Source organism: Myxocyprinus asiaticus, chromosome 36 (genome assembly GCF_019703515.2).
Source record: "Myxocyprinus asiaticus isolate MX2 ecotype Aquarium Trade chromosome 36, UBuf_Myxa_2, whole genome shotgun sequence".
NCBI lineage: Eukaryota > Metazoa > Chordata > Actinopteri > Cypriniformes > Catostomidae > Myxocyprinus > Myxocyprinus asiaticus.
Window position 1 is genome coordinate 27,801,257 of NC_059379.1, and position 12,627 is coordinate 27,813,883.

A 12,627-nucleotide genomic window follows, 5' to 3' on the forward strand; every position below is an offset into this window, starting at 1 on the left:
GTTACCGTGGAGAGATAGTGTGTGTGGAGGCTTCACGCTATTCTCTACGGCATCCATGCACAACTCGCAACGAGCCCCACCGAGAGCGAGAACCACATTGTAGCGACCACGAGGTGGTTACCCCATGTGACTCTACCCTCCCTAGCAACCTGAGTCAATTTGGTTGCGTAGGAGACCTGGCTGGAGTCACTCAGCACGCCCTGGATTCGAACTTGCGACTCCAGGTGAGGTAGTCAGTGTCTTTACTCACTGAACTACCCAGGCCACCATTCAGTTTTTTCTTTTTAATAAATTTGCAGTTATTAGAAATCAGGTTTTTGCTTTGTCATTGTGGGGTATGGAGTGTAGATTGATGTGAAAAAAAAAAAAAAAAAAAGCATTTTAGAATAAGGCTGCAACATAACAAAATGTGAAAATATGAAGGGGTCTGAATACTTTATGAATGCACTGTATATCAAATCCTGAGTTTGTCCTGATCCACTGATCCTGATGGAAATTTAAAGAAGCCCAAATCTCCAATAATGTTTTGCAAACTGGGTGTTTTAGCCCCACAAACAGCACTTTTGGAGCATTTTCAGCTCAATTTGAATGAAGCAAATATTGACAGCAGTTCTTTTTTGGGGTGCCAAAAGAACGTGCAAGTGCCATCACCTTGTGTTTGTTTATTAACAGTACCTTCATCTGTAGTTAAATGAACTATTAATTAATGGAAGACTCGTTTAATCCTATAATAAATGTAAAACAAATTTTTAACATTGTTATGTTTGATGTTGCCATTGTTTTATAAATGCATGCTTCACTTCATGCTGAAGAGCAGCCCTTACCTGAGGAAAAATGTCTAATCCACAGCATCTCATGGCTTATTGATGTATTGTATCTTCTAAGATGTTGGTGTTATTGTTTAGTTGGTTCCTGAATGAAACTTTCTTGTTGTGTCAGTTTCTTGCTACTTGGGCATCTCAGTTTGACAACAGGTTTATTATGATGCATTGCCACCAAGTATTGTAATATTATGATGCAATGACAGCTGTACTGACCCAAGTCCTGATAGCTCAGCTGTCTCACTGTTTAGCAGAGTAAGCCGAAAATATGCTGTAACAGGGTAGAAGGAAAGGAGGAGGTGAGAACCGGCTTAACGATATAAATAATATTTTAATAATAAACTGAATCAAAAGGCGAACACACACAGGTGTCGGACAGCTGTCCGTAACACTCTTTCTGTCGCACTGCCATCTCCAGTCGGCCTTTATCCCTCTCGGGCTAATTAGGGGCCGGGTATGCGGAATCACGACCCGGCCCCGCCCTCCGCCCCACATATGCCCTTATTTATTTTAGTTTTTTTAGGAAAAGTGTCGCACCTTCCAATTTAGTGTGTGCTCTATAACAATATGGCAGCTTGATGCCAAGACTTGGCATGAGTGCACACTAAAGATGACCGCACAATTGTTCGCTTTTTTTTTTATTTCTTTTTTTAGGACAAATACTCAAGCTGTTTTAAGAAAAGCCTTTAACCTGTCCCCAACTCTAATGATGTAAATCAAAAGAAGATGCAATAGATAAAAAAAATAAAAATGGATACAAAAAAATAAATGATTTTGCGGTGACTTAACAGTCTTGATCTCAACATGTCAACAAATTGCAGATGTTAAAGGACTTTTATCTGCATGTGTTTAAGATAGTTGGTGTGTGTTAAATCAGTTTTCTCACTCATCATTAGGTGTGACAGTGATAATATAATGAGAGCGTACAATCTCCACACTGATTAGAAAGTGTGGAACAACTGTTTTCTGGTTAGATAAAGAATCAGCTCCCAAAGTGCCTCAATTAATGCATGACAAAAGAAAATTGTCTGCCATGGTGCTTTGGGCATTGCCATATTGTCACATGTTATCCTGACCACATAAAACCAAAACATTTGGACTGTTTTCTGGACTTTTGGATTGAAACAGAACAGATCAGTGTAATATGTGGGGGTAATATTTCTGGAGATGTAATAAAGCTCAAAACAATCACACACACAAACACTCTGCTGACAACTCACCTTCAAACGCATGATGGATCTGCGATGCTTGCCAAGCAAACTGAATCACTTCAGTACTCCGTGACCCAGAGATGATAACGAGACGATCTCAGTGAACTTTATAAAAAAAAATAAAAAAAAGCCATGATTTGCAAAGCTGATTTTTCTTTTCTCTTTTATTGCAGAATAAGGTGTTGAATATTGATGGCGTGAGGGTAAAACTACAGGTGAGCATAATTTCTTTCATGCATCTTTTTAATCATATTGTGTTTAATGAAATATTTCACCCCAAAAATAAAAACTCTTCATAATTTACTAACCCTCCTTGTTGTTTCAAACCCAAATGAGATTCTTTCTTACAAGGAACAAAAAAGGAGACATTTTGTAGAATGTACTGGTCGGTCTTTTCCTTGCATCTACAGTTCGGGATTAAATGGGGCAGAACGGTCCAGAATGGCGTTGCGGCACATCTGATTCAAAAAAAGAAAAAAATGTTGCCAGTTTGTTTGTCGCTTCATTTTATTTTCTGTAGGCAGGCTCCAGTTCAGTTTTTTTATGCATTCTGTCTTCATTTAGCAAGTGTGCTCACTCGAAACCACCTTTAATGTTCTTTAATTAAATAAGCATAAGCTCTTTAATTAAATAAGCATCTTGCTTGCATTTAGTTTGTGTCGGAAACTGTTCAGCTGTATTTGTCTAGAGCGGCACTGTTTTAAGCGTGCCTCACTCCGCTGCCCACTTCTGTTCCAGTTAGATCACAAATTAATATGCAATCGGTGCTCAGAGTGAAATGTGTTGTAATCAATCAACTTGATTTGTTGAGAAGATCTGCCTAAAAAAAAAAAATTGTTTGTGAATTCACTACTTTTCACTATTCATTCTGATCCTCACAAAAAGCTGTCGTAAAACTTTAGAAAACGTCATTGTTTTTTGACCACTTTTATGGTGCTATTACATCTTTTTTGAAACTTGAAAGCTCCAGTTCCCATTCATTGTAACTGCACATAAAAGAGCCATCTGAGCATTCTTCAAAATGTCTCCTTTTGTGTTCCATGGAGGAAAGAAAGGTGCACAAGTTTGGAACGATATGAGGGTGAGTAGATGATTACAAAATTTTCATTTTTGGGTGAACTATTCCTGAGCAGGTAATAACTACCTGCTGAAAGACCAATATAGTTCCATCTAGGCTTAACAAGAATGACAATATTTGGTAAGCCAGAATGACCATGATGATCCAGCTTCACCAATCCTTGAACATAATATATCACACAAACACAATATTGTGGATAACACCATTTTGTACTATTTGTGAAGAACTGGGACTATTAAGAGTGATAAACCAACAGTATCAGTTACTAATGTTGATTCTTTCAGTCCAACAGGGTTTTAGGTGATGATACCATCAATCAATATTTTTTATGATCATAATAAACCCTTGAGTAATCGGGTAATTTAATTACTTTATTTCAAAGCAACTCAAATTATCATTGCTATTTTAAGCACCGAGGTAAAACATTTGGATGTTCCCATGTTGCTTTGCTACCTCTGGCTAATATTGACTAAGTAAACAATGGATGTGCTTTGCAAGGATCAGCTCTAATGAGTGTTTAACGAGGCTGTCATTAATCTTTAACGCTCCATTAGCCACATGACTCGCATTAGTCGAGGGATGCACAAAGATGCCACCACATATTTTATTTAACCACACATACAGCATAATAACCCTAGTCACCTGTACGTGAACTACGAATGGCTTTAAATGGTTTTAAAATGGGTGGACTTTTTCTAGAATTATTTAACAGTGTTTCTGAGAGAGCGGTCAAGGAGGGAATAAATGTTAATTTAGGGTCTGTTGATAGGGATTATTACAGAATAGTAAAGTGTTCACTGTGTCAGGTCAAAAGGGCAAACACCTTAAAGCAAATATAATCTTTCCTCATGCTTTCAGTGTGTCTCAATTTGTATGATTTCACATACCAAGACTGTTTTTAAAATCAGTTGATTACTGAGGCAGCTGCTGTGGCATTGATCCTGAATCTTATTCTTAAAGGAATAGTTCACCTAAATATGAAGATTCTGGCATCATTTACTCAACCCCATTTTTTTTCTAAACCCTTGAATTTCTTTCCTCTGTGGAACACAAAATGAGAAAATATTCATGCCGCTCTTTTTCATACAATGAAAGTAAATAGGTACTGATGCAGTCAAACACCAAAAATGATAAGCATCATATACTGTAATTAGTACATAAGTCCATATATTCTTATATATTCCAAGTCTTCTGAGCTATGCGGTAGTTTTGTGTGAGGTACAGAGCAAAGTTTTAGTTGTTATTCTACTGAAAGTCTTGCCTTCCGCCACAGCTCTCAGATTTTATGCACACTTCCGCGTATTTAAACTTGCCATTATAAGACTTGTCATTATCGGCCATGTGATACATGAAAACCAATGGCGTTTGGCATCTTTGAGGTTAAACCAGATGCAACACAATATATTTTAATATACACAAATGAGATTTGAGAGCTGTAGCGGAGGGGAAGATTTTCTGTGTACAGTATAATGACTTTAATATCAGTTTCATCCACAAACAAAGCTATCGTATGACTTCAGAAGACTTTCAATATAGACAAGTTGTATGGGCTACTTTTGTAGTGATTATTTGTCATTTTTGGAGCTTGACAGCATCAGTCCCCATTCACTTTCATTGCGTGGAAAAGAGCTGCATAAATATTCTGAATAACATCTCCTTTTGTCAGGAGTTGGTCATTCAGGTTTGAAATGACATGAGGGTCAGTACATGATGATCGAATTCTATTTTTTTTTGCTGAACTACCCATTTATTGACTGAAAATCACCCCAAAACTGCTGCCGTATCTTTTGAGTGTGTGTGTGTGTGTGATGTCTCACTGCCTTTGGAATATCAGGCTGCCCTGCGCATCAGCATTCGTCCCTGCATGCTCACTTTCATCTGTGTGAAACATGACCCTGTCTGACAGGTCTCTGTGTGTTTTGACTGGGTGCTCTTATCAGGACGTGGACTGTGTAATATGGCTTGAACTCACCATAAATCTGCATTCTTGTCTTCTGCCACACGCCATAATAACATAATTAAAGCCTTTACACCTCCATTCCATTTACAGTGTTATGAATATGATGAATAGTCAAAACAGATATACTATAAGAAGATTGAATGAGGCAGGTAAAGGGATGAGGCCTAGTTTACTTTCTTCTCATCCTCTGTAGATTTGGGACACAGCAGGACAGGAGCGATTCAGGAGCGTGACGCATGCATACTACCGTGATGCCCATGGTGAGTTGCATTCTACTATAAGAAGACTTTTGAAGTACTGGGTAGGAATTGCCGAATGATTTTAAATCTCTAAAGCACAAAATAGTTTGCCAGTGTTTCTTAGTGCAGTACTCAAATCAAAACCTCTGCCAAGACATATCTGATGTCTTAAAAGACAGATCTGTTATTAATAGAATTCTAAAAATGGTACATCTAAGCCATTTGCCAACATACTCTTTTGCTTTCTCTGTATGTCTTTCTCTCTGTTACTCTCTCTCTGTTTAACCTTGTGTGACCCTGCGTATATGCGTGAAGGTTGTATTTTGGCTTCGCTATATGCAACACATAATTACAAATTCATTTAAACTGACTGATCTCAATTCAGAAAACTCTGGGCTGTCGGTAAAGGGTTAAACTTTCGACGCACCTAATCATGTGACAAAACAATATGGCACAGAGATTGCAAAGTTTTTCTTTGGAAGAAATGGCAACAAAACTACATCTGTTATTAAACCAAATTAAGTTTTGAAACCTGTTTGAGTCAAAAAATTAAAGTCTCTAGTTTCATTTGATATGCCATTTTGAAAAATGTGAGCGTTTTATCGCGAAACGCAAAGATGCTAAACACAATGTACACTAATGTGTACTTTAGCACTATTTTTCCTTAGAAATCCTATATTTACTATGCATTATCACATTGAGAATCAATGGGTTCATCCAAAAGCTAAAAAATTTTGCTTTCAGAGGCTATATATGGAGTTAGGATGAAAATAAGGTGCATTTCGAACTGTTCTAAGACCAGTGCAGACATACAGCACACTGGTGGTTAATTCATTCTCTAAATAGGGAGCAAGGGAGCATCCAAACAAAAGTTCAGTTTCAGGCTTCAATTCATGTTTTGTACCACTCAAAATTTTTTGGCAGACATGGGCCAATGGTAATCAGTACTTAGATTCAGAATTTATAATGGATCATTTTATTTAAACATGGTTGGTAGTGATTGGACGATGCTGGCCATTACTTTGAATCCAATTTTTTTATGCTAATTTCTGATTGGTAAAATGCTTCAGCACTGGCTATCACTTGTTTGTTTGAAAGTGCAAAGAGAGAATATTGATATTTCATTGCCAAAGTAGAAAAAAAAAAAAAAACCCACTGTAACATTAAAGTCAAATCAAGTCAAATAATGTTTATATGTATCCACAATATTCCCGAGTCCCATGACGCTTTGTAGGCGAAACTTCCGGTTAAGCGTAAACAATCATTATGTTATGTACTAACGCAGCAATAAAAATGACAGAAACTTGAGAACAAATGATCACAGAATTTTAGTGAGGCGATATTGTTCTTCCCCACCTATCTGTTAATGATTATGGGTTTGAGGAGGTTGACCAAATATCGAAAATAGAAGCATTTAATTATTTTGTTGAGTCTTTATCCATCGATGGAAGAACCTGAGCAGACTAACCTGAAAAGCTATGTAGCCTATTAGCGTCTTCACAGCTGTAAAATTGGACTTGTTTTGAGAACTGTAGATAATTATGGTTATTTTAAAGCATATACTGAGTTTAGTCAGAACCTGAAGAGTTTGTTTAACCGAGATTATGTACTTACTGCAGATACAGGGGAGGTCCAGACAGCAAGATGCACGTGTATTACAGGGTTCAGAGATGATTCTGTCATGCTGCCGTTTTTCAGACAAAATACAATTATTTTGTGGGAGATGACCGTGTAGTAAGCTCAATGTAGCTGTATAATTGTTAGTTTACATACATGATATCCGTATCTAAATGCTATAATCTGCATTAAGTATTTTAGTGTTGACTGAACAACTGATCCTGTTGATAGTTTGAATTTATTGTTCTTGTGTAAGAAATAACTATGTATTAGCAGCCACACAATAAACTGTACAGGACAAAAAGAACTACAAGCAATACAAATAAACATATTTATTTGCACATACTGTACATTATACACATTGCACACAAAAGTTCAGTGTTCTCTGTAAAGCAACTATAATACAGTATGTATTATTAAAAGCACACTAAATGCACAAATTCTGTAGTAATACCACAAACACACCAAACCAGGTTTTTGACCTGAAAAAATTGCCCTCTCTCTCTGCTTCTCTCCTCATTTAATCTGCTTTATTGCGCTCGAACATATAATATATTGTACCAAGTATATATCTTGGGAGATATGCTCCACTGAATATCAATTTAGTGAGCTAGCTTTTGTGCTTGTATTTCAACCATACAAATCTACCTTGAACACAGAGCCACTTAGTGCTGCAGTGAAATGTAACTGACTTTAAGTACCTACCAGCTAAAGCAAAAGGACAAATACTAATAACAATATCCTTGTTCTTGTAGCAGAGTAACAATTCTGCATTCCCATAGTAGCTTGTGAACATAGACTATTTTCTTTAATGCTGTTCTGAGAACAGGACAGTGTTATGTTTTCAGTTTAAGATATTTAAAGATGCTCAGTGATATTTAAGCAAACTCTTTCAAAGTGCAAGTGCGCCAGACCCACCCACACACTAACACTTTCAAACAAGACTGATTGGATCATAATGAGCAGCTACTGCAACTCTTTTAAATGAGGTTCTCTTTCTCCTTTAGCATATACACACTTGACACCATTTCACACTGCCTGAAGCAGTTCTTGAGCGGTATGTACAATGCTCAAAGTGATTGATGGTTTAATTGATGCAAAGTGATCCAATAATCTGAAAATGCACTCATTTTGTGGGCAGACATTTTCCACATACAAACCTGTCAAATGTCACATTCAAACTGTTAGAACCACATGCACCGTGTTCATGCAGATCAAATAACTACATCCCTAAGAAGTCACCTTAGACGTTAGGCATGGCGAAGCTCATATTGTCCTACATTTATTATGTGCATGTGGGACTGAGTAAAGCAATGTGTGAAGAGAGACTCTACTGTATTCATGACGCCAACAGACTGCCTCTCCCATCTGTGCCATGCCTGTGTGCCATCCAGCTCACGGAGAGGCATGGCACTGCACCACAACATACTGTACAATGCTTATAAATAAACATGCTATTACAAGTGGAATTCATACGAGAACTGGGTGGTGCATTTAAAATATTTGTATTTTATACAGTGAGAATGATGCAACAGCACGCAAACAACAGCACATAACACTATCGCCAAAACTCTATAATATTAATCGTTCTATTCATTAGATAAAACAAAACAAATACAAAGTGGAAGGGAAAGGACATTTTTAGCTCTGCCGTCTTCAGATAAGCTTTGCAGGAGTTACAAATCCTTATGCAAATGATTTGATATCAATGATTTATGAGGAGTATTCTTTTATTTTTACTATAAGCATACTTTAATTTCAAGGTTGTGTTGGTTGAAAGCTGTCTTATTTGCCTAATTTGATAGATTTTCAACCACCTAATAATCAAATAGAATATTGATACCAATAATTATAAGGGATTCTGAGTTTGGGGATTAAGATTGCTGTGGTGTGTACCATGTAGGTAGTTCTGATTGAGTGTATGAGCTGTTTTCTGTGGGCCATCTCGCTGTCTTTCTGCTTTCCCTCCCACCTTTCTAGGTTAGTAATAAATGTTAGTTTTTCAGGAAGGGTTTTGAGAACAACATAATAATGGGCCTCAGAAATGGTTTTGACATAATGATTGTTAATTGCAGTCATTATTGAACTGCCACTCGCATGTGTCACACTAGCTCCGCTCTAAAAAGGCACTTTGTGATGAGTCTTTGTTCATCTGCTCCATTTTTGTTGTTTATCCAGGCCATTAGGCTTGCATTTGATGCAGCATTTTACTGCTTTTGTTCCATCTGGAGAATTTGCCATACTGATGTATTGGGGGTAAACTGTCATCACTTCTTACATGGAGACATTACCGCCTACTTAATTAGTGACATATATTAGTGACAAATATGAATGACAGAACTTTAAAACTTCTTAAGTGCGACATTATGTCTGTGTTTCAAAACCAAATGAGCTGCCTGCCTAGATAGCATTTTTGGGCATCATTTTGGTTTGTTCCAAAGGACACCTTAAACATGAAATAACATAACACACAAAATACAATATATACACATACAATTTACAATATACACTGGGCCCAAAAAGGATTTGGACACTTCAGCCACACTTAATTTATGAATTTCATTGTATTAGATTAAAAAAATATCACTAAGTGGTAGGGGTGGGCTATAAGACAAAATGAATAAATAAAAAATGGTTTTATACAGTATATGCCAATTCAATAACTATATTTTAATGTCTGTTTTGGGGTAATCCAGTCAGTGAAATAAATACATAAATTAAAACTTTTTCCCCTTTTTAATTTTTTTGGAACTTGACAAACATAGTCAAATAAATAAATAATGCAATCAACCTTACCATAATACTAAATTTTGCATTATGCCACATTTCAGTTTATGTTGTTGACCAATATTATAATTATTACAAACTTTCCACTAGAAACTCATTATCTTCTCAAAGCAATGCAACAAAAGAAAATAATAAACACGTAAAAAAATATCCAATGAAAATAAACACAATGATTTTGTAATGCTGGGTTCAAGGAGTGGAAGAGGAGAGAGGAGATGGAGTGGATACTTTCAATCTTTTTTTTTTTTTTTTTTGTAATTAATATTTTTTTATTTTATTAAATCATACAATAACAATGAAATGCAAAACATATATATAAAATCAACAAAAATCAAAAAAACAACCCTGTGGTCAAACATAAGTAAATTATATAGAAATAAGAATCAAACAGACACACACACACACACACACATACACACATACACACATACATACATACATACATACAGGTGCATCTCAATAAATTAGAATGTCGTGGAAAAGTTCATTTATTTCAGTAATTCAACTCAAATTGTGAAACTCGTGTATTAAATAAATTCAATGCACACAGACTGAAGTAGTTTAAGTCTTTGGTTCTTTTAATTGTGATGATTTTGGCTCACATTTAACAAAAACCCACCAAATCTCAAAAAATTAGAATACATCATAAGACCAATAAAAAAAACATTTTTAGTGAATTGTTGGCCTTCTGGAAAGTATGTGTCATTTACTGTATATGTACTCAATACTTGGTAGGGGCTCCTTTTGCTTTAATTACTGCCTCAATTCGGCGTGGCATCTGCATTTTTTGGTCTCTTGTTTCTCATTTTCCTCTTGACAATACCCCATAGATTCTCTATGGGGTTCAGGTCTGGTGAGTTTGCTGGCCAGTCAAGCACACCAACACCATGGTCATTTAACCAACTTTTGGTGCTTTTGGCAGTGTGGGCAGGTGCCAAATCCTGCTGAAAAATGAAATCAGCATCTTTAAAAAGCTGGTCAGCAGAAGCAAGCATGAAGTGCTCCAAAATTTCTTGGTAAACGGGTGCAGTGACTTTGGTTTTCAAAAAACACAATGGACCAACACCAGCAGATGACATTGCACCCCAAATCATCACAGACTGTGGAAACTTAACACTGGACTTCAAGCAACTTGGGCTGTGAGCTTCTTCACCCTTCCTCCAGACTCTAGGAACTTGGTTTCCAAATGAAATACAAAACTTGCTCTCATCTGAAAAGAGGACTTTGGAACACTGGGCAACAGTCCAGTTCTTCTCCTTAGCCCAGGTAAGACGCCTCTGACGTTGTCTGTGGTTCAGGAGTGGCTTAACAAGAGGAATACAACAACTGTAGCCAAATTCCGTGACATGTCTGTGTGTGGTGGCTCTTGATGCCTTGACCCCAGCCTCAGTCCATTCCTTGTGAAGTTCACCCAAATTCTTGAATCGATTTTGCTTGACAATCCTCATAAGGCTGCGGTTCTCTCGGTTGGTTGTGCATCTTTTTCTTCCACACTTTTTCCTTCCACTCAACTTTCTGTTAACATGCTTGGATACAGCACTCTGTGAACAGCCAGCTTCTTTGGCAATGAATGTTTGTGGCTTACCCTCCTTGTGAAGGGTGTCAATGATTGTCTTCTGGACAACTGTCAGATCAGCAGTCTTCCCCATGATTGTGTAGCCTAGTGAACCAAACTGAGAGACCATTTTGAAGGCTCAGGAAACCTTTGCAGGTGTTTTGAGTTGATTAGCTGATTGGCATGTCACCATATTCTAATTTTTTGAGAGAGTGAATTGGTGCTACTCCCAAAAATAGTACAAAGCAGGTGGCGCAGTTGTAAATACCTATAAAACTGAGGTCTGGGGATCCCAAAATGTTGGACCAAGTTTTCAAATGATCTCAACACTCCACTTTCATATCTGTGCACTATGCGCCTCAGCATCCGCTGACCCTGCTCTGTCATTTTACGTGGCCTACCACTTCGTGGCTGAGTTGCTGTCATTCCCAATCGCTTCCACTTTGTTATAATACCACTGACAGTTGACTGTGGAATATTTAGTAGTGAGGAAATTTCATGACTGGACTTGTTGCACAGGTGGCATCCTATCACAGTACCACGCTGGGTTTCACTGAGCTCCTGAGAGTGGCCCATTCTTTCACAAATGTTTGTAGAAGCAGTCTGCATGCCTAGGTGCTTCTTTTTATACACCTGTGGCCATGGAAGTGATTGAAACACCTGAATTCAATTATTTGGATGGGTGAGCGAATACTTTTGGCAATATAGTGTACGTGTTATGACCCACATAATATCCGTTTGCAAAAATGTTGTTGTTGTTGGGGTTTATGATTTAATTGTTGGGCCTCATGTATTCAGATAGAAGACAAAGGCAGGCCTAACACAGTCGTAAAAACATAACTCAAGCCCCCACCTTCTAAGTCGTAAATCTTACTGATAAAAATCGCGCCAAAATCAAACAAAGGGAGTCCAAAACAGACTACAGATCCATGAAGCCTTGCCCTCTAAAGGATCGAGCTCTCAACTCCTATTGGATGAGGCACACCACAGAACGTCCCTCAAACATGACATCATCAGGACTTCAAATAATTCTGAAATGCTTCCAAAGTGGCTTCCGGCGACTTCGTTCACCGAATACGGACGTAGCTTTTTGCTGCTCTCCGGTGCAACCTCGTGGCATAAGGAAGTAATGTCCGACTTGAAACTGTAGCCATACAATCTCCATCTCGCTGGACGAGTTGAGATTACTCTGTGTTCAACCGAACACTCTAACAGATCCGAAGGAGACCGCCGAGCAATTCGCATCTTCATCCGTTGGCCTACAGAAGTGAAGAGATTAAAGATTTCTCTTCCATCTTCAATCAAGTCGACATTTCTGAGTTCTCCGCCAGCCCGCCGAGAATCAACAGCCGTACCGCC

At 37.6% G+C, this 12,627-nt stretch overlaps 1 protein-coding gene across 1 annotated transcript in view; it reads left to right on the top strand.

The window, feature by feature from the left end:
- The window catches only part of LOC127426637 (ras-related protein Rab-26-like), a 112,679-nt gene that overhangs the window by 44,554 nt on the left and 55,498 nt on the right, over positions 1–12,627 (top strand). The window contains exons 3-4 of the mRNA XM_051673568.1: positions 2,206–2,247; positions 5,264–5,330. Of these exons, the coding sequence (XP_051529528.1) occupies positions 2,206–2,247; positions 5,264–5,330 (109 nt within the window). The remainder of the gene's footprint in view (positions 1–2,205; positions 2,248–5,263; positions 5,331–12,627) is intronic.